A 27,442-nucleotide genomic window follows, 5' to 3' on the forward strand; every position below is an offset into this window, starting at 1 on the left:
TCACAACAAGTACCGTTGTGTGGATGGAATCGATCGTTGACTTACTTTCTTTCCATCGCACATTTTTGTGCAATTATAACGCGATTCAATATCAAATGCGAAGAAATGTGGCACGGTACCAGATTTCTCATTGCGAACGAAACCTGTTACACCTTGCGCATCTATTGAGAAGTAACGGTTCTGTATTGTTTTCAGACTGGTCTCTTTACGATTCTTCTGTTGCCGGTCAGGGTCGTCATAATATGCTCGCTTTTAATCGCCGGATGGATGATAGCGATCGTTGGCTTATGGGGGTTGACTGAAGATGACCTCCGAGAGAAACCAGTTACGGGATGGAGAAGGTAATTTTGTTTTTCATTAAATGTGAGTATATACCTGGAAATTTATTGGAAGTTCAGTTTGCGCACTTCGCTCACGTGCTTTTTAGTGGGTGCAATGCTTCAGCTTAAATTAAGGGGAGTCAGGTTTTGATTCGTAATTCTTAAGGGCGACCCCGATAGGAATTTGTGTCATTAACTCGAAATCATTTGTGCATCAAATTATCATTAGAGACGATTCTTTCGCGTGTCTAAAAAATGATTGGGAGTATCCACCGCTTTCTTTCATTAACACGCACCAACTATTGCTTTAGGTGCTAGTCCTTAATCTCCTAATAATTCGCGAAATATGCGTACGAATACATACACCCTAAAAATCAACGAGAGATGGTGTCATTGTTTGAGTCTGAATGAAAAGTAGGTACATTTTCTATTGGACTAGAAGCTTTAAGATTTTTACTTAGACTAAATAAATGAAATATATCCACTCCTATGTTTGATTTTGTTTAATTAATCTACAAGCAAACCCTTTGCTGAATTTACAAATGCTACCCCTCAAAATTGTTGAATTTACGAATTTTTTTAGAGACTCAGTGTTACTAATTATTCTCGAATACCTTCGGAAGGGTGTAACTTTTGTGGTACAAGAAATATTTCGGTTTCTTTGATTGATTTTGTTCAATTAATCTACAATCAACCCCTTTACTGCATTTACAAATGCTAACCCTCAAAATTTTGAACTTGAGAATTTATTTTACAGATTCTTTATTACTAATTATTCTCATATGCCTTGAGGAGGGTGTAACTTTTGTAGTACACGAAATATCTCGGTTTCTTTGATTGATTTTGTTCAATTAATCTACAATCAACCCCTTTACTGCATTTACAAATGCTACCCCTCAAAATTTTGAACTTGAAAATTTATTTTACACATTCGTTATTACTCATTATTCTCATGTACCTTCAGAAGGGTGTAACTTTTGTGGTACACGAAATATTTCGGTTTCTTTGATTGATTTTGTTCAATTAATCTACAATCAACCCCTTTACTGCATTTACAAATGCTACCCCTCAAAATTTTGAACTTGGGAATTTATTTTACAGATTCTTTATTACTAATTATTCTCATATACCTTGAGGAGGGTGTAACTTTTGTAGTACACGAAATATTTCGGTTTCTTTGATTGATTTTGTTGAATTAATCTACAAGCAACCCCTTTACTGCATGTACAAATGCTACCCCTCAAAATTTTGAACTTGGGAATTTATTTTACAGATTCTTTATTACTAATTATTTTCATATATCTTGAGGAGGGTGTAACTTTTGTAGTACACGAAATATTTCGGTTTCTTTGATTGATTTTGTTCAATTAATCTACAATCAACCCCTTTAATGCATGTACAAATGCTACCCCTAAAAATTTGAACTTAGGAATTTATTTTACACATTCGTTATTACTAATTAATCTCATATACCTTCGGAAGAGTGTAACTTTTGTGGTACACGAAATATTTCGGTTTCTTTGATTGATTTTGTTCAATTAATCTACAATCAACCCCTTTACTGCATTTACAAATGCTACCCCTCAAAATTTTGAACTTAGGAATTTATTTTACACATTCGTTATTATTATTTATTCTCATATACCGTCGGAAGGGTGTAACTTTTGTACTACACGAAATATCTCGGTTTTTTTGATTGATTTTGTTCAATTAATCTACAATCAACCCCTTTACTGCATGTACAAATGCTACCCCTCAAAATTTTGAACTTGGGAATTTATTTTACAGATTCTTTATTACTAATTATTCTCATATGCCTTGAGGAGGGTGTAACTTTTGTGGTACACGAAATATTTCGGTTTCTTTGATTGATTTTGTTCAATTAATCTAGAATCAACCCCTTTACTGCATGTACAAATGCTACCCCTCAAAATTTTGAACTTGGAATTTATTTTACAGATTCTTTATTACTAATTATTCTCATATACCTTGAGGAGGGTGTAACTTTTGTAGTACACGAAATATTTCGGTTTCTTTGATTGATTTTGTTCAATTAATCTAGAATCAACCCCTTTACTGCATGTACAAATGCTACCCCTCAAAATTTTGAACTTGGGAATTTATTTTACAGATTCTTTATTACTAATTATTCTCATATGCCTTGAGGAGGGTGTAACGTTTGTAGTACACGAAATATTTCGGTTTCTTTGATTGATTTTGTTCAATTAATCTACAATCAACCCCTTTACTGCATTTACAAATGCTACCCCTCAAAATTTTGAACTTGAAAATTTATTTTACACATTCGTTATTACTCATTATTCTCATGTACCTTCAGAAGGGTGTAACTTTTGTGGTACACGAAATATTTCGGTTTCTTTGATTGATTTTGTTCAATTAATCTACAATCAACCCCTTTACTGCATTTACAAATGCTACCCCTCAAAATTTTGAACTTAGGAATTTATTTTACACATTCGTTATTATTATTTATTCTCATATACCGTCGGAAGGGTGTAACTTTTGTACTACACGAAATATTTCGGTTTCTTTGATTGATTTTGTTCAATTAATCTACAATCAACCCCTTTACTGCATGTACAAATGCTACCCCTCAAAATTTTGAACTTGGGAATTTATTTTACAGATTCTTTATTACTAATTATTCTCATGCCTTGAGGAGGGTGTAACTTTTGTGGTACACGAAATATTTCGGTTTCTTTGATTGATTTTGTTCAATTAATCTACAATCAACCCCTTTACTGCATGTACAAATGCTACCCCTCAAAATTTTGAACTTCGGAATTTATTTTACAGATTCTTTATTACTAATTATTCTCATATGCCTTGAGGAGGGTGTAACTTTTGTACTACACGAAATATCTCGGTTTCTTTGATTGATTTTGTTCAATTAATCTACCATCAACCCCTTTACTGCATGTACAAATGCTACCCCTCAAAATTTTGAACTTGGGAATTTATTTTACAGATTCTTTATTACTAATTACTCTCATATACTTTGAGGAGGGTGTAACTTTTGTGGTACACGAAATATTTCGGTTTCTTTGATTGATTTTGTTCAATTATTCTACAATCAACCCCTTTACTGCATTTACAAATGCTACCCCTCAACATACTAGGTATACGATCAATTGATTAGTCCTCATCTAGTCAACGGTTCAGTGGTAAACTTTAAAGGGAAACGAGTCAGAATAGTCGAGTCGAGGTCTCACTTCTTATGCTTTGCAGGAAATCTGCTTGAAATGAAATTACTCGTATCTATTGATAGAATGGCGAATAAAAAATTATTCTGTTGAGTTTTAACCACAGAGTTTATGTAGGTAAAAGATTGTAATATCCGTTCAAATACATTTTTAAGAAAATGGGCAGGCTCCGTGACCATAAAACGATTCTCGCCCTTTCCTCATTTAGTTAGTCGCCTCTTACGACACGCAGTGGCGCTGCGGTAGGGTTATTCTAACTACCCGACCCTACACGGGGATATCTCAAGACTCAAGTCTATTGTATTTGTCACCCTAAAGAGGAAGGAAATTTAAATAATTTAATTCAAGAAGATGAATATGACGAAAGGTCAACCAGTCATTTTACAGAAGTTGGAGTGGGTAAGAGAGTCAGGAGAGGGTAAAAGTTTTAAGCAACCAGAAAAAAGGTTAGGAAGAAAGGGTACTCAAAGCTCAAGAAGATGTTTTGAGAGCACAAGACTTCAACGTGAAGCTTAAGAAGACACAAGAAAAAATGAGGGCCAGTTTAGAACGAGAAGATTTCAAAAAAGATATGAACAAGAAATAACAAGAAATGAGGGTGATTAAAGAAGATAAACCGATTTTTACAGCAGAAGATAAGTAGAGAGATGAGAAGAATAAAAACCCATAGACCGAATCGACATCATCCAGACTTTGTTTGATTCGGATTCTTGGTGTATTTCTCGCCTAATCAAAGAGACGCATTGTATATTAAAAAGTATGAATTGGTCGTAATAAAGTAAGAATAATGACACACCCATTTGTCGCAATAATTAAAAATTACAAATCACAACCTGAAATTAATGTACCTTCAGTAAGTTCACGAACAAGCTCATGCGCAAAAAAACCTCTTTTCAACTAACTGCAAGCTCTAACACAAATCTAAAGCTTTATTGCACAACTATATGCACTAACAAAACCTTTCTGGGTAGCTCTGTGAGACACGTAGCCTGCCGATTAACCCTCTTGATGTTTACGGTTGGAGGATTTCGATTAAAAGTTGTTGGAGTGCGAGCAACGCGCGCCGAGGCTCCCGTAGTGGCACTTGCTCCCCATTCTTCCTTCATCGATTCAATTTGTATGGTCTATATGGGAGCACCGTCGATTGTTGCTAAAGCGGAAACGGCAAATATTCCTTTCTTTGGGAGTACGTTTTTTTAAGTTTGGTATCGTCGACGGTTTTTAATGATTTCCCCCCCTCGCGGGACAGTCATTAAAAATTGTCAAAGCGAACCTGGTGATCAAAACATTTTTGTTTATACTACTAACATTATAACTAAATTAAATGAGTGATGACCAAAATGTTTATTAGGAAGTTAACTGGACTGGTCTGCTTTTTGGGTAAAACCACTTACACGGCCGGGGGTTTACATATGGTTATCAAAGGCAGACAAGCTACCCGATCGGAAGCTCCTATACTTGTTATAGCACCTCACTCCACGTTCTTCGATGGAGGAATTATATACGTCACAGGTTTCCCCTCTATTATCGTTAGAAGGGAGAGCGGTGCCAATCCATACATTGGAAGTATGTTTTCTTTTTGTTTTTATCGCTTTTATTATTATAAATGTTTTGGTCACTAACTCGCCGTTTCGGTAAACCTATCTCTACTACCGAGTTTTTCAGAGCTAATTAATTTTACCCAACCTGTTTATGTGTGGAGAGACGATCCAGATTCTAGACACAACACGATCAAGGAAATCATAAGTAGGGCGACCTCCGACTTGGATTGGCCCCAGATACTCATCTTTCCAGAGGGGACGTGCACGAATCGATCTTGCTTGATCACGTTTAAGCCTGGCGCATTTTACCCGGGCGTGCCCATTCAGCCGGTCTGCATCAGGTACCCGAACAAGCTCGATACGGTGACGTGGACTTGGGAAGGTCCGAGCGCGTGAGTATACCACCAAAAATTGACTTTCCAACTGACTTATGCCGAAACCAGATTGAAACTGCTATGGCTAACTCTGACCCAAGTCTACAGCTACTGCGAAATCGAATTCCTGCCAGTTTACACTCCGAGCGAGGCGGAAAAGCGGGATCCCAAACTATTTGCGAACAACGTACGAAACGTGATGGCCAAGTATGTTTTCCAAAATACTGATTGAGTCTAATCCGGTTTCGTTCACAGAGCGCTGGGTGTACCAGTCTTGGACTACACGTACGACGACTGCAGGCTGATGACACGTGCCAAAGAAATGAACTTGCCCCACGCAAACTCTCTGGTTGAAATACAGAAGTTACGCAGGCGCTTGGGGTACACCCCCAAAAAACTGTGGCTCTTCACACAATCCGCTTTGTTTCAGATTGGACCAATCGAACATTGAAGAAAAATTACTAGAGGTGGCAGTCGACAACAAAAACTTCAGAAGAACCACACTGGCAATGTTCGCCAACTACTTAAATCTGCCCTCGACCAGTCCTGCGGTGCATCAGCTCTTTCGATACCTAGACACTGTAAGTTTCCTAAATCTTTGATCTTCTGCAGACCTCCGATTTTGTAGGACGCATCGGGAGTAATTGACTTTAGGGAGTATCTTTTAGGAGTACTAGCAACGTGCAAAAAGAGAAACGTCCTAGAAACCATAAAAATAGCATGTAGGGTAAGTGTGTACAATGCGATGCTTCTCGATTTTCTGCGTAGATCTATGATAGGGATGGAGTAGGAAGATTGTCGCTTGACGACTTCGCAAAAGTATTAAATCAGACGCTGGCAATGAGGGTGAACGAAGCCGTCGACGTTTTCCACCAAATTGACAGACGAGGTTTAAATTATGTTACATTTGGTAAGACTTCGAGCTTTCGGTCGCCATTCTAACGTGACGTTTTCAGAAAATTTTAAGTCCTACGCCGAAAAGAAGGCGGAGTTCGCGTCACTCTTTAGCATAAGTAAGGAAGAAAAATTCAAGTCCAAAAATGGAGATTTATGTCCGGAGTATGAGAAAAAAGTTGAATAATCGCCCTTCACTTTCCATTACATTGACCATTACAGATGTACATTTATTTTGTAAATATTAACTATTGTGTATAGCGCCGTTTATTTATTTTTATTCATGTTGTTATTTTTAGAATACATTATAAATTTTGATTCCATGCAACGTTTTCATTTTGCGACTTTCCTCACAATGTGTACCTACACTTTGGTTTCAAAAAGTATTAGATATCTATATCCATTTTTTTTTAAAAACCATAACGTATTTTATAAGTATTTAAAGTTCTTCTTGTTGCCACTAGGAATGCCAATCTTAAACTTTGGAGTAGGTACATACATTTTGAGTAAGAAGAAATAAAAAATGTTGAAACACAAACGTTATATTACTTTGAAGAAATTCTCCATTTAAGTACAAAATAGAGAGACGTTGGCGGATATGTGGTGTGGGGGAGTTTTGGGTTGGGAGAATAAAAGGAAATCCTTAGAAAGCTATGGCAATTGCAACGAAAACGTGTAGTAGTTTAATGTAATGTAACAACTACAGTGGAGAGGTTTGTGAAACTTTGCAAGAAATCTAATGAGATTTTGGAGTAAATAAAGGAATCTTTCGGAGAAATTTTCGAGAAATATAAGTAAATCCTATCCTATAAAAAATTCTGGAGAAATGTCCAAGAAATTTGAGAGGCTATATTTAAAGGAAATAGTTTCGACGAAAATCAAAGATGGGGCAAGAAGCTCTAGAGAAGTTAGAAGATATGGAAGTAGCGCAATAGGGGTACATTTTAAAAGAACTGAAGGAAATTTGGACGAAAACATTCTGAGCCTGAGAAAATTTGGTATCTCGGATTAAAAATAGGAAAATTTAAGTCAAATGCAAGCAATATTCAGAAATTTCAGCTTTTACAGGGGCTCAAAACTCTCCTTAAACCACCTACCACGCACTCAAGCAGCGTTGAGACCTACAAGTGAAGTTGAGAGAGATGTCCGATTTGATATTTCCATGACGAGAATATCTAATCTGTTATGTAGGCAACACATCATACACAATGAACAAACGAAAAGAAAATACAAATGGTGTCTTCTGCGAAGGAAAGGTTCAACTAACTTAACAGTAATAAACCAAACCAACAGAAAATCGAAGGGCACGACAAATACCTCTCTAAGAAACGACAAAAAAGTCAATATTGTACACTATGCACAGACGAACGGACAGAGGCGAATCACCGCACAGGCACAATAAGCTCTCGCTTGGGGCATCCAGAACTAACAATCAATGCATAGGTACCCTCTTAACGTCATTTGGATACTCTGATAATACTGGTACTTAAAGCTCGTTAATTTACACGTTCAATTTATTTGAGCCAATTTTTGTCATTTTTTCGGACACACTAAAAGTTGCTAAGATATCACCCTTGGATTCATTTGTAACAGCCGTTTTCATAACCAGTCATACCTACATACATACAATACAGTGATATTCATGTAAAAGTAGGTCTACTTTCATAATGATAAAAAGCTTCTGAAATACGCCTAATTTTATGCAACCAAAATAACTGCTTGAATCAAATAAAGATCTGGCTGTCAGAGCTGGGCAAAGCCCTTACTGAAAGGGCTTGAAGCTCTAAACACAAAGCGCTTAGTCAATATGTGCTCCGATACTCAAGCACAAGTTACTACCATCAGTCATCAGAAAGACTTGAAATTACAAATTACTTCTAAAAGGGCTTTGAACTTCAAGCACAAAGCACTTTTAGGAAAAGGGCTTGAAGCACTTCTGCGCGAAGTCCTGTGTAATTAATTAAATTGTAAAATTAAAACACAAACACATCACGCAAAACTTTTAATTAGATAACTCTCAATAACACTAAAAAGCATATTGAATCTGAATGCAATACGTGTTCTCAAAAAAGAAATGCTGAGAGGTAATTTTTCGTACCACACAATGTTCATGTGTGATTAAAGTGCTTGAATAAAATTGTAATTTAGACAACCACAGTGCTTGGAAGCCCTGAGAGAGCTTGAAAGCACTTTTACAAGCACAAAGCGCTTTTGAAAAGGGCTTGTAGAGGAAAAAAGGGCTTGAAGCACTTTTCCTTGAAGTTCAAAGTCCCAAGCACTTTGGAAAAGTACCTAATTCAATTACCGAGTCCTAACTACAAACACAATTCGTACTTTTTCGATCGGACTTCTCAATCAAAAGTTATGGACTAGAAACCAATTTCGAAAGAAAATTGAAAGGGCTGTAACTTTTGAACTAGTAGCCCAATCTTGGAACTGTTTAAAATTATGGATTCTACGGGCCACATTCTATAAGAAAATTTTTTTTCCGGGTCGATCTGAGAAAATTTTTTCTTACGGCCTCAAAAAAAGGCAGTGTACAACCTTCCTTTTTTTACCAAAAATCGACTGCACCAAAATTTCTCGGGAAAACACTTTTTCTTATTGATTTTGGTGCGTAGAATCCAAAACAATTCGTACTTTTTCGATCAGACTTCTCAATAAAAAGTTATAGACTAGAAAAGAAACCAATTTCGAAAGAAAATTTAAAGGGCTGTAACTTTTGAACTAGTAGCCTAATCTCGGAACTGTTTGAAATTATGGATTCTACAGGCCACGTTCTATAAGAAAAATTTGCAAAAATAAATGTTTTCTGTTCATTAAGCATGATGTGTTGCCTACAAACCAGGCTACACAAATATCGAGTGCCCATATTCAAATTAGGGATTTGCTTGAATCTCCCCAATCTGCCGTTTTGATTGAGGGTAAGGAGGGTCTCCACGAACGAATGGCCCAGGGCCCCGAAAAACTTAAAAACGGCACTGCATTTAAGGAATAATAAGTGCAACGTTGCTATTAATCGCATAAATTCAAATAAAATTTTGAAAGAAGCTGCGTACGTGGCGACATCTCAACTAGATTTCTAAAACTATAATTGATAGAAAGTGCATCGATTGCCAAGAAGATGGCGCACTAGTTCTTGTATAAATTATTTATTCAAAAACCGGGCCTTTAAACTACAATTGCTCTACAGATCTTGCAAGGCTCTGTACATTTTGAACTGCCATTTATTCAGACTTCTCAATCAAAAGTTATAGACTAGAAACCAATTTAGTAAGAAAATTTAAAGGGCTGTAACTTTTGAACTAGTAGCCCAATCTTGGAACTGTTTGAAATTATGGATTCTACAGGCCACGTTCTATAAGAAAAATTTGTTTCCGGGTCCATCTGAGACAATTTTCTTTGAGGGCCTCAAAAAAAGGCAGTGTACAACCTTCCTTTTTTACCAAAAATTGACTGCACCAAAATTTCTCGGGAAAACACTTTTTCTTATTAATTTTGGTGCGAAGAATCCAAAACAATGCTTGCACATATACCAGTTACCGACCATCATCAAGATTTTGTTTGATTAGTATTCCTGGGACGTGTATAAGCGACCCGCATTAAGCGGACGTTCTAGCAGGTTGCGCGAGTCATTTTTTACCCCAGTACTAACGTGCAGGTAGTAAAAATTCATAGTCAATACTAGTGCTTCAATAAAGTGTTTTATTTTATCTGTTACAATATAAAAACCTTACGTACTAACATTAATTCCATTCACAGTCGCTGTAGGTACCTCCTCAATAGTTAAATGAGCAATAAACCTTAACCTCAATTGTAAAGCCGGCCTCAATCGTCTCACCACACTCTCCAATTCCTTTTTCATACTATCGCCCACAAACATGTACTTAATGTGATACAACAAGTCGCATATGGGATCCATGTACTCCAAACGCTGCTGGGCGTGGTCAACCTGAGCAAGCAGCTCATACAAAGCCCCCGTCAAGTCGACAAGCGCAACATTAAATCTTTGCAAAAAGGGGCCGACTAAATGACAGACAAATAAAAATTGCGCTTCGGAATGAACAACTGCAGGCAACGTCTCTCGAACCCATCTCGGAACGCTGGCCATTTGACCGGGCCCCGCGTGATGCCACACAGAATGCGCCAGTGCCAGCATGTAGCTGAACCGGTTGTGAAGCAGACCGTTGTGAGTCTCTCGAAAGTTAAATAATCTAAATGGAGTACAGTCGAAGTGCCACTGCTCCAACTCTCCCATAGTTTCGATTAAACGATCCAATAAAATGCTCCAATAGCTCATGGGAAGTGCAGCTAGAACTAATCCGATTGCGTTAATCCACTGGTGCATATCCCCGGACGGGATCGCGGTGAAACCCTTCGCGACAACGTCCAAGAGACTGTTTGCGACGACTTTCGGTCCCGCTGACAAGGCCATCAGTTCTACGCACGTTGTGTAAAGAGCATGCGCGCCTGCATTCGGAAATTCGTTAAACCTCCAGTCGGTTAACGCATTAGTCGCACTACCTGTAAATATCGGTTAGTTGAGTGCAACACAGACCGTACGATTTACCAGCAAGTATATCGACGACACGACGCATCAATTGCATGTAGTAATCGAGTTCGGGAATCCACACCTCTTCCGGGGATCTCGTCAGATAAAGTTGGTAAGGCTCCGTCAAGTTGCTCTTCAAATTTCCAAGAACGGCGGCGACTAATCGACGTTTCAACGGGGGTCGATCTCTCAAACAGCTCTCGTAATAGTGAAGTGTGTTGTATAGGTACGTAATGGGTCGATCGTGAAATTTGTACAAACAGCCCAGATGTTCCAGCAGAATTTCCAGGTTCTTGGTAACTTGCTGAATCTCCAAGAAACGATGTACCACAATATCGAAAACCGGAAGAAACCTCAGGCAGACATTACCAAAGTAGGGATGATAACCGCTGCCCTGCTCTTCGGGCGCGAACTTCTCCGGATATTTCCTGTGAAACTCCAAGTGCTTCTCGTGCCAATTCGCTTGGTTCCAGTGGTCGGGCGAATTGTCTTTGACGAAATCTTGCACTCGGTTCCGAAACTCGGTCGCCTTCAACAGCACCAGTTGTATAATGAAGGCGGACACTTGGGCCTCGCTGCCCTCTTGCGTTCGTAGCGCGAGACACAGCACCAGTCGATCGATCGTCACGATGTTGTACTTCCAAATGATGTCGTTGATCGTATCGACGCATTTATTTACGTGCATACTTCCGGGTGAATTTGTGAATTCGAACACGAGACAGTCGCAGAATTTACGTAGATGGGCGGATAAAGCTCGGGCGCCAATTCTTTCCAGAATTCTACAAAAATTATGCACGTTAAAACCCGCAATCTCGCTCAGAGGTGTAAATAGGTGTATATATTACTTTTTTTTTTTTTTAAATATGACTACCACTTTTTGATATTCGTAAAGAAATCATCCAGTGTGTATAGCACCATTGATTGAAGAATTTTTCTAATTTGGTTTTTAAAAGGAGCCAACATTGTAATACATTTGACATGTGCCGGAAGGGCATTATAAAATCTCACCCCCATCTGTAGGTAGGACGAGTTATGCACCTTACTTTTTGATCTCATTATAGAAAAGTTATTTTTCGTTCTAGTATTATATGAGTGGTTATCACAATTTAATGAAAATAATTTTTTGTTTTTGAACACGAAACATAAACATTCAAGCACATATAATGAATAGACGGTTGCAATCTGAAAGTTTTTAAAATACGGTTTGCAGGATTCCCGTTTCTGTAGCGAAAACATTACCCTGATTGCTCTTTTTCGAACCTTAAATTTGCTAGCAATTCTATGACTAGTAGCATTTCCCCATAATGAGATATCGTACCGCACCTTACTTTCAAATATTGAATAGTATATTTGCAAAAGGGTTTTATGGTTACAACGGGACAATGCGAAAATCGATGAATGTAATTTTGCTTTGAGATGGCCAATGTGATCTTTCCAACTAAGTTCTGTGTCTATAATAACTCCTAAGAAGGTACAGGATTGACACCTTTCTAATTGAACTGAGTGGTAACGCAGTGGAGCGATATCCAAACCCATATTTTTCTTATAAAGAAGAATTTTTGTTTTTTCCAAATTAAGTAAAAGTTTATTTGCATTAAACCAATTAATAAGAGTTGATAACGCACCTTTTAAATTAATTTCTAACTCTTCTTCAACACAAGCCACACTCCCACTAGTGTCATCTGCATATGTGGTGATATCACATGAAGATGGATCGAAGCAGTTAAATAGGTCATTAATAAAAATTATATAATAATATAGGACCAAGGATAGATCCTTGGGGTACTCCATACTTGATTGGTTTTAATTCGGATGCAACTTCAATAATTTGCTCCGAGGAAGAAATTTGCTCAACTGCAACATATTGCCACCTATCACTAATAAAGGATCTCAATAAATTTAGCGTCACGCCTCTAATGCCATATGAGTATAGCTTGTCCACTAACAAGTCATGATCAACCAGATCGAAAGCCTTCCACAAATCACAACTTAACGATGGTACAACCTTGCCATTATTATGCGCAGTGTGTATGTAGTGTAACATACTTTGTAAAGCTGTGGTAGTTGATTTATTTACTCTATAGCCATGTTGTGAACTATTACACAATTTATGGGTTTCCAAAAAGGCAATTAATCTAACTTTTATGAGAGATTCTAGTATTTTCGATACGGAATTTAAGATCGAAATTGGTCTATAATTTTGTGGTTCTGATTTAGATTTGTGAAGTGGGTTAATTTTTGCAATTTTACCATGGCTTGAAAAAGCCCCAGAAGAGAAAGAAAGGTTAATTAAGTAAATCAAAGGTTGATATATTTCATCAAACACTTCTTTATATATTTTTATAGGAATACCATCGTGACCGCAAGCTAACGTATATTATTTAAATTATTTACAATATTGAACAATTCAGTTTTTGTGGCAGACAGCAAGTAGAAGGAATTTGGTGATGATGGGATAACATTCGTAGTTTCGTATGTTGGAGGTATGTTTTTTCTACATTCATGCGCAACGGAAACAAAATAGTCATTGAAAATATTAGCAACGTGTTCAGAATTAGTAACAACCTTGCCATTTTGGTTTAAAGAAATAGATGAAGTTTTTTTTGTTTGTTTATTTAGGTTTTTATTTATAATTTGCCATGTCGATTTTATTTTGTTTCTCGAATTCATTATAATTCTTTTAGTTTGCATTTTTTTTGCTTGTGCAATGACTTTTTTAAATATTTTATTGTAGCGCTTGAAGTGATCAGTGAAATTTGATTGCGGATTATTTCGCATATTTAAGTAAAGCTTCCGCTTTACCTTACTAGAAGTTCGGATTCCTTTTGTCACCCAATTCCGGGTTTTCTTTCCAAGGTAATGTTTCTTTAAGGGAAAACAATTAAAAAATATAGGTTGAATAATTTAAAAAAAATGACTGGTGAACTAATCTACGTTGTTTATGGTGTATAAACGGCTCCAGTCAATCCTTCGAACATTGTAGATGTATTACAAGTAGGCCAACGGTCGTTTACTTTTGGACACCACGCATAGATGGCGCGGATACTAGAGTCGCAAGATTATTTTTTCAAAAATGTAGCGGTCTGTAATGCAGAGGTCGATAGATAAGATGCGTGTTTAGCCCGGAGCCTAACCGATTAAACTTTAAAGCATTATTTCCCGCGTAGATAATTCCGTAAAAGTATTCGTTCGTCCGAAGCCGTACTCGTATGCGTTCGATTAGTCAAATAAACACAATGAAGTATTATTTATTTATTTATTTTTATTTATTTATTATCCCTCTCTTGTTCTGGGCCCTCAAGAGGCTTGCGCCCTATTACAGAGTGACCCGCATAATGCTTTTTAGAGGTGCCTCTGCAGAAGGTCTTAAGTTGTTCATTTAAGAACCAGACATATGATACAAGAACGATTAACATGACCTATCCCAACATACCTTCCTGATTAGCAGGATGAAATTTCATTTGAACAGACGAGACCAGATTTGAGATTATGATTTATACATTTTTCAGTTTCTAGTTTTTTTAACCAACCAAAACATTTTTTTGAGTTTTTAGATAAGAACAATAACATATCCATCAATCTAGTATAACGCCTGGATTGTTGGAATTGAATTGTTCGTACCCAACAGTTTCTCACTTACAAGATTAAGAATTTTACCAAAAATGTACAATAAATTTTATAAAGTTTTGAAAATGGTACTGTGGTAAGTAGCTATTCTTGAAATTAAAACGTATTTCATTGATACGCGAAATAGTAAAGATGCTTTCGATTTAGTTAGAGAAACTTTCATGCCATCCCAATAATAGGTGTGGGCACCGCACCATAATCAAAGAGTCGTAATCGTACTTTAACACAAGATGCATTGTTCTTCCATGACCTAGAACATACTTTTGCGTACTTACATAGATCAAATTACATTTAAAGGTAAAAAGCAAAAATCTCCGTAAATCCCCATGTGTGGTCGAAAAGTGTAGGATGAATCACATTTTTTATTATTGAAAATGTACTTTAGCATTTCATTGCAATACGTGTTATCTGTGTGTAGTTATGGGTAGGCATGGGAATTTTTTTCGATATATCGATAGGTATCGATAGTTATCGATATATCGAATAACAATAGGTAGAGCTAAAAAAATCGATATATCGATATATCGATATATCGATAGATCGATAACTATCGATATATCGATACTTATCGATAAGTATCGATATATCGATACCTATCGATATGTCGATGACTATTGATATATCGATATGTCGATAACTATCGATATGTCGATAACTATTGATATATCGATATGTCGATAACTGTACATACGATAAAATTATGTTATTGTTGAGATTTCAACGAGCGCTACTATTTTTATTAATAAAATCCATTTTCGGGTTTACTCTCGTGTAAATTTACTATTTTTAGTCGCTCGACGTTTCGGAAACTTAACTTTGTTCCCTTTCTCAAGAGAAGCGCTACGTCACATCATCATCCATGCCAAATAAACGCAGTAATAAAATCTTTAGAAAATAGATCTTTTCGTCTTACTGACGATTGCTCAAAAAAAGAAGCACTTCAAAAACTTGAACAAAATGTTGCATCAAAATGGCTACTAAAGATAAAATAAAGAAGACAATCAAAGGGTGTAATCATGGTCTATGTATCGGTATCTGACTGATGGTTACAGAGGACCAGTCACAAAAAAACAGAAAAAGCTAAGAACACTTCAAATTTAGATATACAGTTTCAATTGATTGACATTTACGAAATCTAACAAAAACACTCTTGATAAAGGTAGCAAAGAAACGTCGAGTAACTATTAATAGTCACTTTACACGAGAATAAACCGGAAAATGGATTTTATTAATAAAACTCGATAAGATAACTATCCCTGTCGATAACTATCGATACGTCGAATATTTCTCTCAAATGAGACGTGCAATTACCGCTTAATTACAGCGGTAATTGCATTGTAGAAAGCTAAAGAGCCCTGCGATAATTGCACAGTTAATATGGTAACTCCATTAAAGTTGCAAGAACTGCATTCGGTTATTTTCATATTTTGTTAAAAGAGCCCTCTTGTCTTGTCGGGCTCTTTCGCCAAAATATAAAAGTAAACTCATGCAGTTTTTAGACACGCTTTCAAAAAAATTATCGGTAATATTATATCGATACCTATATATTAAAAACTATCGCCATAACGAGAACTATCGATATACCGATACTTATCGATATAGCGGTAGTTATCGATCTTTCGATAGTTATCGGTGTATCTATAACCATCGATATTTCGATAATTATCGGCATATCGATAAGTAAAATATATCGATAGGTAAGTACCCGATACTTATATCGATAGGTGAAAACAGTTATCGCCCATCTAGCGATAACTATCGACATATCGATAACTATCGACTATCGATATATCGATAACTATCGATATATCGATACCTATCGATAGTAATCATATATCGATAACTATCGATATATCGATAACTATCGAAATATCGATAACTATCGAAATATCGATAACTATCGAAATATCGATAACTATCGTTATATCGATAACTATCGACATATCGATAACTATCGATATATCGATAACTATCGATATTTCGATAATTATCGGCATATCGATAAGTAAAATATATCGATAGGTAAGTACCCGATACTTATCGATAGGTGAAAACAGTTATCGCCCATCCCTAGTTATGGGTGTTCTATTTTTGAATTTTTTTGTACAACTACTTTTCCAAAAAGTATACCTATTTAGAAAACTATAATCAAGTATTTATAAAAGTACCAAAACTTTAGATTCCTGATAACAGAATCTAAAATTCCCGAGTTATTCTGTAAAAAGGAACAGGTAAATTTTCAGCATCAAACCGAAAGTACCATTCTATTTCTATAATATAACGATGACAGTTTTAAAAGATGTTTCTGTGTATAGGAGACAGAATACGACCCCCAACACATAAATGTTCGGACATCTAGCATTTTTAAAATAAAACCAGTCCAATGTCAATAAAGCCATAAATATCTTATATAGAAATATGTATTATAAGTTTATTGTTTATGTTTAATACCAAAAAACAATTTTTTTAATGCTCTCACAACATGAAAATGGGAAAACCAGCGAAATTAACTGACACATAAACGTTCGGACACCACATATATTTGATAGTTTGATCTAGGATAAAAACAAAAAAAATTATAATTTTTATAACTTGTCAGCACACTTTGACATTTTGTTAAAAGAAAAATGGCACATGGCAAAGCGACACGGAAAGAAATTCGACAATTAATAGTAAAATGGGTTCATAAGGGAAAATCCTTTAGGACAATAGGTCAGGAATTCAATTTGCCATGTCCACGGTGGTAGATACTGTAACAAAGTAAGGGAAAACAGCATCAATCGAAGTTGCAGGAAACAACACAGGAAGACGGCCAACAGTTACCCCTAGAATGCAGAAAGCGCTGATAACCATTTGCAAATCTGGACGAAGAGACACAGTACGGAATCTTACGGTAAAATGGAACGAAGTAACAAATGCTCATCTTTCTAGTTAAACCTGTCGAAGGTGCATCCACAAATCAGGTTTACATTTTTATAAAGTAAGTTGATCTTTAGGTTAAAATTATTGAGCATTAGAAAATACTTGTTTAAATAGGCGAAAGAAAAACATCTTTAAAACACAAAAATAATAACGAAGAGGTTGGCTTGGGTTCGGGAAGGGCAGGCGTGGTCATACAAAGACTGGAAAAAAATCATTTTTTCTATTTCGATGTGGAAACACTACCGAAACCGTACTTGATTGGCCCAGTTTGCGTGCGTTTCTAGACAGAAATGATGCTGAAAGAAATAAAAAGGTATTATTTTTTTTATTTTTTTGGATTGGTACTCCTCGCTTTTTTGCCGCAACGGTATCCGTCAAATCAAAACTAAACATAACCTGTAAAGTGTAAAAATAACGTACGAGGAACTTGACCGATTGTATTAATTCCGATTAATTTTGAATATATACTCCAAAGGGTAGAACTTTTTTTATTTTTACTTAGCGTAGTAAAATATGCCAGCAGTACATTCTTGCTTACTTTTTGAACTCCCTTCTCGGCCAGCCAGTTTTCAAAAATTTTGTACTCCTCGTACTTTACTTTCGATTTTACAGGCAGTAAATTTAACGTCGCTTCATTGGCAATCTCTTGGATCTCTGGTGGGGTACAAGAGACGTGTTTGTCATCCGTATTCATCATAACTGCCGCAAAATGGAATTATGACCAAAGTTTGAAGTTTGAAAATACAGGAATCAGGTTAGCCAACGTGAAAATAAATGAACTGTGTCTATTACCAACATACACTGAATGATAGTTTAAAATTACCTAACAACGCCTAAAGGCAACATTTATAATTTGTATAATTTATTATTTAAAATAAAAGTCGAAATAGAAAAAATAGTATAAAGCACACGTGTCATTTGTCTACTTGTCGCACTCGGCTTTTGCCGCATTCGCCGCTACGCGGCTTATGCGGCAAACTACCTCGTGCGACAATCTTCGTCAAATGACACTTGTACTTTAATATACTATTTAGTAATGAATCTCGATTTGATATCAATGTAGGCGATAATCGAGAAAGAGTTATTAGAACGGAAAACAAACCATTTCACAAAAATTGCTTAACGCGTTCTGTAAAATTCCCCAGTGGTGTAACGGTGTAGGGCAGTATGTCTGCAAATGGGCTGGGACAATTGCACTTACAAATGGTAATGTTTATGCTCAGAAATATCTACCAATTTTAGAACAAAGTTGATTGCCTTCACTTGCGACATTATCACATGATGCCGACTTTGTTTTTCAACAAGACGGAGCATCATGTCACAGGAAAAAACGACTAAGAAATGGTTACAAGACCACAATAATAGTGTTTTAGAGGTGCCCTCAAGCAGTCCAGATCTCAATGTCATTGAGACAGTGTGACAAAATGAAGCAACGTTTGCGTCTTCATCCGCAACGCAATATTGCTTCTTTGAGTGAAAAGTTACAAGAGATTTGGGATACCTTTGGCATCGATCGCTCTCGTGACGACCATGCCTACATGAATCCAAGCTGTTATTAAAGCCAAAGGGGATATAACTCATTGTTAAGGGGTGGTGTCCGAACATTTTTGTGTCACTTTAAATTCTAATTTTAAGGTGTTTTGTGTTGTTTGACAGTTGAAATTAATTAATTTTGCAACAAAATATAGAATTACAGTTACTAAATATGTTTAACTTATAACTATAGTAAGAAAAAAAAATAAATAAACATACAATGATTTTTAAGTTACAACATTTTTAAAATTTTGAGTGTCCGAACATTTATGTGTTAGGGCTCGTACACCTACACAAGGCTATACTTGAGAAGAAACAGGTAACACAAAAACCCATTGTTCTAATATCGCGTCTCGACATACAGTTCATAATGCATACTTGCCGTTGTAAAGTAAACAAAGTTAGTATTGTAACGGAAACGCTCCAGACATGACGTCGCCTTTGGCGCTCTGGAATTTTCTACGCGCGCGATAGTGGGATTTGTGTCGGAATATTCGAGACTGTACGCGAATGTTCTGGACTTACATTGCTTGCGTGTATAAATGGTTGCGGACCGAACATCGCGGCAGTTTTACTACCGAACGAGATCGAGTACGTATGAAACATCGAGCGCGGAAATATAAATTGCGAAGTGTGTGATATAAATAGTCGATAAATTGTACGGTTTTGTTTAATAAATATTGATATAAATCGAACCCGAATTTATAAATCACGTTACAGTATTATCTTTGCCATTTAGAAGTGTTGTCTCTCTCCTGTAACAAGCTCATTTAAAGGATAGTTATCTACAGACTCATTTTTAGTTTAGGTATAAACCTTCAATTTATCCGTTTTAGTTCAACATAATACCGTTATGTACCACCACTTTCTCTGTGCTCGCTTTTTAATCCGTTGGCCTACTTCTAATAAAATATACAATGCTTTGGAGGTGGTGTTTAAATGAATTTAAATTAGTTTGATTTGTAACACGTCTCCACAAGTATAGACTAGGTTTTATTCTATTAGTTTTCATAATGAATATTTGGGCGTTATGATCCGAGAAATCTACAGAAAAATTGAAGATGCTGTAAAAAGTACTTGGAAGGTTAGTAATAATGTTGTCGATACAGCTACTGGAGTTAAGCAATCCTAGTTGGTGTTGAGATAGTAGTAGTTAAACCATATGTGTTTAATATATTGTAACGTGCTTTATAAATTCGGGTTCGATTTATATCAATATTTATTAAACAAAACTGAAACACTATAAAAACCGTACAATTTATATCGACAATTCAACTCATGTATAAAAAATCGCATAAGCCGCAGTGAAATTGTCACTTTGACAACGGCAAAAGTTACCTGCAACTTTTCCAGCGACAAATGCACTAGTGGTTTTTTCACTTATTCATTTTCGAACAAATTATCGCATTATCCTTTCCCATATGGCTAGTTTGACGTCTGTCAATAATTGATTAGTTTGGTGAATTTCTTGTTCGTTAAATTGTCCTGCCGAATTACACTCGAGGTTTGTATTTAAACCGAGTAAATTTGGGTTGTAGCAATTCAAATCTGTTTCCTTTTAGCAATTGAACTCGAAAAACTGTCAACCTAAAAATGCTCCACCTGCGGTGTCGCATTTTTATTAGTTGACAGTTTTTCTCGTCTAATTGCTAGGCAACAGATTTTCATTACCTAAACAACCCAAATTTACTCGGTAAAATACAAACCTCTTGTGCAATTATAAGTGATTATTTATATCACACACTTCGCAATTTATATTTCCGCGCTCGATGTTTCATACGTACTCGATCTCGTTCTGTAGTAAAACTGCTTGCGATGTTCGGTCCGCAACCATTTATACACGCAAGCAATGTAAGTCAAGAACACTCGCGTAATTTACCGGATAAGTCTGGAATATTCCTATACATATCCCACTATCGCACGCGTAGAAAATTCCAGAGCGCCAAAGGCGACGTCATGTCTGGAGCGTTTCCGTTACAATATTTAAAGTATTATTTAGTAATGGCATAGGTTTTAGAAAATTAACATTAAAATCTCCGCATAAAATATAAAAAATATGTGTGCCTCACTTACTTATATGCGATGGGACTTATGTGATCTGTTTCCAAAACCATCTTCCACAGCAAACACAGAAAGAGAGGTGGCGCTCCGGCGACGCCGAAATGCGCCAATATATCGTTCTCGTTATTCATCGAAGACCATTTCCTGTACTCCTCCTCGACCGCCTTCTTCAGCTGCTGCTTGTTCTCCTTAGGAACGGCGTGCTGCATGAAGAAATCGGCGAGCGCTCTCGGAAAGCACTCCAACGTATGGGGAGCCCAAGCGTGCGGCGTGCTCTGCGCGACCGCCGCCAGCAACTCGTGACACCAGGACCCGTCGGCGCCCGTAACGTGCGTGGCACGTGCCAACGTGAGCACGAGCGCCCGGTTTAGCTCCTCGGATTCGGCCGAAACCAAATTTTTGGAATCGCCCAAAAAGCGCGACAGCTCCGGTTGGACTTCTCCGCTACCCAGTCCGGTGATCAATCGTAACGCCGTCGATTCCACACATAAATGTAGCTGAGTTTGGTTAGCCTGAGGTACTGCAGCGAGCGAGTGAAGGTGACTGAGCAACTGGACACGGTAGTGGGGGTGAATGTGGTGCATTCGGTAACTGAACATCTCCAGCAGAGTGTACAGAGTGGCCCAGGCGTGCGACTTGTAAACGGTTGGCAACAACTGACTGATAAAGCCCTTTATCCCCAGAGACTCAATTTCGGTGTACACCAACAGCCGACTGTAAGTCTCCACGAGCGCAGGCGCGAGGGGGAGGCCCGATTTGGCTTGCGCCAACTTAATTACATGCGTCACAATGCTGTGAATGAGACTCATTTTTGAATGGACCGTTAAGGAGTCGAGAACTGCCATGCTAAGGGGCGCGGTGGGAGGGGTGGTGCTCTTCGGACCACCTTGAATTGTCTCGACAAGCGCTGCCATTGGTTTACTGAAGTAATCCTGGTTGGTGGAATACGCGTTGCAAAGCAAGGCGATGCGATAATCGTTACCCATCGAAAGTGCAGCATTATTTGGAGGGACCAAGTGCTGCAAGAACTCGTGATGTACACGTAGCTTCGACGGAACCGGCCAAATAAGATTAGTTTGTTCCGAAGGCGCTTTCTTGACAAGGTGTATCCAAATGCAAATCATAGCCATTTGTCGTGTGCATTGGGGTTGGTTAAAGTCGGGCACGGAAAGCGGGGGGTCTTGCTCCGGAAATAGTAACTCGTAAAGCCGTAGCACGGGAAGAAAATTGGAGAGAGGATTTCTTTGTATCGACCCCGATATAAACTGCAGCAAAACCCACATCAACTGGTCGCGGCCGCGTTTTAGATCGCGACCGTTCAATTTCGTATGGAGAGCTAAAACGATATTGGGAAAACTCGCGAATTGAAAAAGTACAAAGTAGATAAGTTGCGAGGAGAGGTGCAACCAGAGACCTTGAGTTGCACCTTCGTCACCCTCCACCTCACTCCGTTCCATTGCCAAAACAATCAGCTCCACCAACTGCTCCTCGAGGGCCGCGCAGTGCTGCTTGTGCTGTTTCTGCAGACCCAGCATCCCGCAGACCATGTCTCGACTGTACGGCTGCTCCAACACGTACCTCAACAGACCGGTCTGCTTCACCAACAAATCGGGAGAGTAGGGCAAAGTACCTTTTAACGTAAACCGTAAAGTAATAGGATCTAATTTCCACGGATTAACAAGGTGTTCGGGCTGCCCGCTGTGCTCGACGACCGGCCTCATTTCGGCCTGACCGATCACGGACACCATCTGCGCGCAACCGCGAAAACTTAAAATGTAATCAGAGAAGAGCCTGGCCAATCGCCAATGCGGACAGTCGTCAGGATACGCCTTTTGCAGCTCGTTAACTAGTAAATAACCCGGTAAAAGAGAGGCGTCTCTGTCCATGATATGTTCGCAAACCTGAATTAGTATCTGCATTTGTGGCAATAGACCGGCATGCAAACGTTTCGGTATACTCTTCGCTTTTTCACAACAGCCCTAGAAATAGAAGTAGAGATTAAGTGCTTAAAAAACATAACAGACGAGGGGTTATTTTAAAATTATGGATAACCCCTCGACAACAGCTTACCTTCATAATTTCCCGAACACCTTTATACTCTACACCATCGATTATATTTCGCAGCAACTTGAAAGATTCCATCCAAAAATCCTGATACTGATATATAAGCTTCTCGTTAGCGATGAGAGCCTCACAAACAAGCCGCGGCGAGAGCACATTCGTACGGACCAACCGTTCGAGTAATTCCATGAGCAGTTTAAGACGACTGTGCGACGTACCGGAGGCAACGGTTAAATACTGTCGTACGGCAAGTTCCACCTGTTCTGGGGTGGCGGCGCGTAGTGCTGTGCTCAAGTCGTTGAGCCAGTTCGTAATTTTGTCATTTTCCGATGTGATTCGGTGCACTAAAAAACAACTAAAGGCCTCCTCTATGGTGTCGACGCGAAGAATATCGTTTAAGACGTTCACGACACCCTCGCACATTTTTCAATTTATTAGAAACTCATTAATAAAAGTTAATATTTAAAAAAATGTTCGGTGTTAATTTGCAGGTTATGTTTTCTGTTTGAGTGTCTGTCGAACCGGCCGCTGCAGCTTTACTGTTGTGTCTACAGTGCCAACAAGCTCACAAAGTCCTCCGAAAATATGGGTACTAATTTTTAAATAATTCAAACTAGCCAATAAGAACAGACCCGTCCTACACTAGTGAGTTGTGCGAAAGCTACATTAAGTTTTGATGGTGAAGCATGGTAATAATTTTTAAAAAAAAGTGAAAGTTAAGTAAATTTTGATAATTAAATGTCATGAGATTGTTACAACTGTACATACTCTCACAGCAGAAATGCAGTGGTACTAAAAATAGTTGCGTGTGTTTGTTTATACGTTTTGGGAATCTAATCGAATAAAATCATTTTACTCTTACACGTGCAATTATTTCAAGCGCCTTGAAGATATGCAATTTATATAGCGCTAGAGAATCGACTGTTGCATCAGAACATACAGTGTAACGCGTAAAAATGTAACACCTTCGGACGCATCTTGCCAAGCACTTTCAAGACAATTTGCAAAACCAAAAAGTCCCAAAAAGGCAAAATTAGTAACAATATCGGATATAATCGTTTTAAACTATGCTAGAATTAAATTTCATGGCGCAAGTCGGCATAAAAAACCACAAAACTAGTGGAAAGCATATATATACTTCTTTTATATATATGGTGGAGAGCTGTTCCAGGTCTGTACGTTATTAATATTATCTTAGATTATAGATGATTAAATTAACACTTAATAAGGTGACTCATCAAAGATCAAAAGTCTACAACCAGAAAAGTGAAGTAACTATAGAAAAGGTAGGTAGTCAGTCGTGATATTGACACCGCGAGGTGATGGTGTCTCTCAAGAGTGTTCGATGGATTTGAAAAATAGACGGCGCGGATGTTAGGGGAACTAACAAATATGTTGTGTAAAAGCGAGTTGCTTATTTTCTACTAATACCACACCCTCGACCCACTACCAGTTGTTTAGTCGCCTTTTACGACACGCAGTGACCTCTGCGGTAGGGTTATTCTTTTCCGACCCTACACGGGTAGAAATATATAAATACTGTAACTAGTAAGCCTAAGGCTAGTAGCGCCACTTCCAAGAAAGCGCCGAAGAGGGCTACCAGAGGAGCGCCAGACACCCAGGAAGGGAGGGAGCTGATATGTGCCTAGGGTGTCAGCCGAAGAAACATCATAGGCGGAAAATCGCCTTCCTACAGCGACAACAGGGTGGCCTCTGACGTATTGTGTAAAAGGTTCGTCACAACCAATTGGGCATACACGAGCTATAGGTACGTGTATGGGGGGGGGGGGGGACAGTGAGAAGATTAGCCCCAAACAATGGTAAATTTCTTTACAGTAAGGAAGATGCAGCTCATAAGGCGGCAATGTTCTTTAAATCCCAAGTAAACTTCCTAACTCCATTAACCGAATTTATTTCCAAGGACCTGGTTGCAGTAGAAATCGTCGGGGGTGGGACAGGGGCTATATAGTGGCCTTGGATTACTTCCCAGGGGACTCGGCGGAGATACCCACAGTAGAAGTAAAGGCTCTGATGGAATATACAGTAAGCAGAGAAACATCAACCTAGCCATTGTGCTGCGTAGCCAACGCGCACCCATACCATGAGGTCTCACAGGGGTGAACTTACTCACTCACTTGAAATAGCTAAAAAAGACAAAAAAAGGTCCCTCAACTGACAGACTGGTGCTCCTATGAGGACTTTACGTCTAAAGTTGATGAGATCACCCAAAGGTAGATACAAAAGAGGAACTGGAGGTAGTCTCAGATGATCTACAATACTCCTACTTATTGTGTATGAGAGGAGCTACCCCACAAAACTTAAGGGTTACCTACTGAGGAACGTTCTCTGGTAGAGTGAGGAGCTAGCAAAACATCGGGCTAAAGTTTGAAGCTTATTCAACAAAGCCAAACGACATCCAGAGGCGGGAAGTGTACAAAAGCGCCGAGTACAAGAAGGTCTAAAAGAAGGAGTTTGCACAAATTCTGTAAAGGAATCGATTCGATACCAACAGCATATCGCACTTACAAAAAGACCACTCCCATTGGAAATCTTAAGAAACCCTATGGGAAATACTCAGTTTCCAGGCTCACAAGAAGTAAACGCTACTCTTCAACAGGCAAAGGCAGAAGGCCAAGTACCTACTTAAGGCCTCACTCTAGAGTTAAAAACGAAGGTTCCAAACATTTTCACAAGAGAGGGTAGAATGGGCCCTAAAGGCGCCTGGTGGACACGGCCTATCTATCCATCAATCTTCCTAAAGATTGTTGGGCTTCCACTGCAAATTATATGTAAGCTCTAATGACCGCAGAACGTGGCAGGAGGTAAATGTGGTGTTCATACTAAAAGGGCGAGCACGCTCATTTGACCTGCCCAAGGCGTATATACATATAGACCCACCAGCCTCAGCTTGTTATTGTTGAAGGGGATGAAAGAAGTCTTAGTCCAATATTCTTAAGAAGCAATGTTCTAACAAAACATAATTCGCTTTACCCCCCAAAAACACGCCTATGAAAAAGGTAAATCGATAACCACGGCCCTACATAGGGCATACAATGGGTTGGCAAGCAACAGGAAAGCAGAGGAACTGGCTAAATAAGGAACCAGACGGAGCCCTTCTGTGGACTGCACAAAAGCCACATAAAGATAAGCCCTAAACCAATGGGAGGAAATGAATAATAGGATTAATTACTCATGACAGGCTAAATTATTCATCAAGACCACGTTATAAAAAGCCAAGGAAGCTTCGGCCCTGAACAGGAAGGACCTACGGTCAATTACAGGGCTGTTCACAGGCCATCTACCGCTTAAATACCTTCAAGATAAGATTGGTGCAGTGGCAGAGGCCACATGCACACTTTGTGTACAGGCAGATAAGTTCAGAGCAGTAATTAGTTTTTTCAATCAGCTAAAATGGGTAAGGGCAGCACAAAAATCCTTAAGAGGATTATACTGCTTACCCTCACACACCAAATGCATAATATAATACAATGGTGGCAAGGGTCGTGAGTATCGGAAAAGTGTTTTCCCGAGAAATTTTGGTGCAGTCGATTTTTGGTAAAAAAGGAAGGGTATACACTGCCTTTTTTTTAGGCCCTCAAAGAAAATTGTCTCAGATGGACCCGGAAAGAAATTTTCCTTATAGAATGTGGCCTGTAGAATCCATAATTTCAAATAGTTCCAAGATTGGGCTACTAGTTCAAAAGTTACAGCCCTTTGAATTTTCTTTCGAAATTGTCTGTAACTTTTTTTTGAGAAGTCTGATCGAAAAAGTACGAATTGTTTTGGATTCTACGCACCAAAATTAATAAGAAAAAGTGATTTCCCGAGACATTTTGGTGCAGTCGATTTTTGGTAAAAAAGGAAGGTTATACACTGCCTTTTTTTGAGGCCCCAAAAAAAAATTGTCTCAGATCGACCCGGGAAAAAATTTTCTTATAGAATGTGGCCTGTAGTAAAAGATCGCGACATCGACAACCTGTTACAAATAACTACCAAAACATATTTTTTAGTAATTGGTCATTATAAGTCGTTGATGTCACGGGTATACTACCCACAATGCAGAATATTGCTGCCTACATACACTTGATATCCGGAAATTTCAAACATACATTAAATAAAACACTATAACATTTATCAAGTGAGCGAAATCAATAAAAAATCGATCCGAAATTGATTCACAAACGAATGACGCAGGGCCACAGACTCCTGATTTCAAGTGTAGGTATAATCACTTCCATTGATTGCATGATGCTATGTAAACATACTTAGTGATGACGTCATAATACACCGATGGCGTACGCGCAAACCAAGGAAAATCCCACTAAACCCAACA

The 27,442-nt window shown here is 38.1% G+C and overlaps 2 protein-coding genes across 4 annotated transcripts in view; one reads left to right on the forward strand and one right to left on the reverse strand.

Moving 5' to 3' along the window:
* Positions 1 to 6,574, forward strand: part of LOC116178072 (lysophosphatidylcholine acyltransferase 2) — a 34,960-nt gene extending 28,386 nt beyond the window's left edge. Inside the window, exons 2-10 of one of the 3 annotated variants that reach the window (XM_031497369.1) lie at positions 196 to 341; positions 4,516 to 4,730; positions 5,210 to 5,477; positions 5,529 to 5,666; positions 5,715 to 5,840; positions 5,890 to 6,040; positions 6,088 to 6,186; positions 6,228 to 6,369; positions 6,416 to 6,574. In XM_031497369.1, the coding sequence (XP_031353229.1) occupies positions 196 to 341; positions 4,516 to 4,730; positions 5,210 to 5,477; positions 5,529 to 5,666; positions 5,715 to 5,840; positions 5,890 to 6,040; positions 6,088 to 6,186; positions 6,228 to 6,369; positions 6,416 to 6,540 (1,410 nt within the window). In that variant the 3' untranslated portion in view covers positions 6,541 to 6,574. Of the gene's footprint in view, positions 1 to 195; positions 342 to 4,515; positions 4,731 to 4,895; positions 5,111 to 5,209; positions 5,478 to 5,528; positions 5,667 to 5,714; positions 5,841 to 5,889; positions 6,041 to 6,087; positions 6,187 to 6,227; positions 6,370 to 6,415 lie in introns of all 3 variants that reach the window. The other 2 variants (XM_031497368.1, XM_031497370.1) reach the window with 2 other exon arrangements.
* Positions 6,575 to 10,046: 3,472 nt separating this feature from the next.
* LOC116178717 (mediator of RNA polymerase II transcription subunit 23) lies at positions 10,047 to 23,703 on the reverse strand. Its single transcript, XM_031498295.1, has 4 exons — positions 23,119 to 23,703; positions 21,061 to 23,027; positions 10,924 to 11,684; positions 10,047 to 10,877 (listed from the first exon to the last, which is right to left on the reverse strand). Exons 1-4 carry the CDS (start codon positions 23,530 to 23,532, stop codon positions 10,087 to 10,089), a joined length of 3,933 nt encoding a protein of 1,310 aa, XP_031354155.1. The 5' UTR covers positions 23,533 to 23,703; the 3' UTR covers positions 10,047 to 10,086.
* Between the last annotated feature and the right edge of the window lie 3,739 nt (positions 23,704 to 27,442).

The sequence above is a fragment of the Photinus pyralis genome, unplaced genomic scaffold (genome assembly GCF_008802855.1).
Source record: "Photinus pyralis isolate 1611_PpyrPB1 unplaced genomic scaffold, Ppyr1.3 Ppyr1.4_LG8, whole genome shotgun sequence".
NCBI lineage: Eukaryota > Metazoa > Arthropoda > Insecta > Coleoptera > Lampyridae > Photinus > Photinus pyralis.

What these genes read in the sequence shown, in the direction of transcription:
- LOC116178717 (XM_031498295.1), bottom strand. Translation starts at nt 23,532, where the DNA reads ATGTGCGAGGGTGTCGTGAACGTCTTAAACGATATTCTTCGCGTCGAC. An exon ending in GTGTTCGGGAAATTATGAAG is followed by an intron (nt 23,028 to 23,118) that starts GTAAGCTGTTGT and finishes TTCTATTTCTAG; the next exon opens with GGCTGTTGTGAAAAAGCGAA. An exon ending in TGTCGTCGATATACTTGCTG is followed by an intron (nt 10,878 to 10,923) that starts GTAAATCGTACG and finishes CGATATTTACAG; the next exon opens with GTAGTGCGACTAATGCGTTA.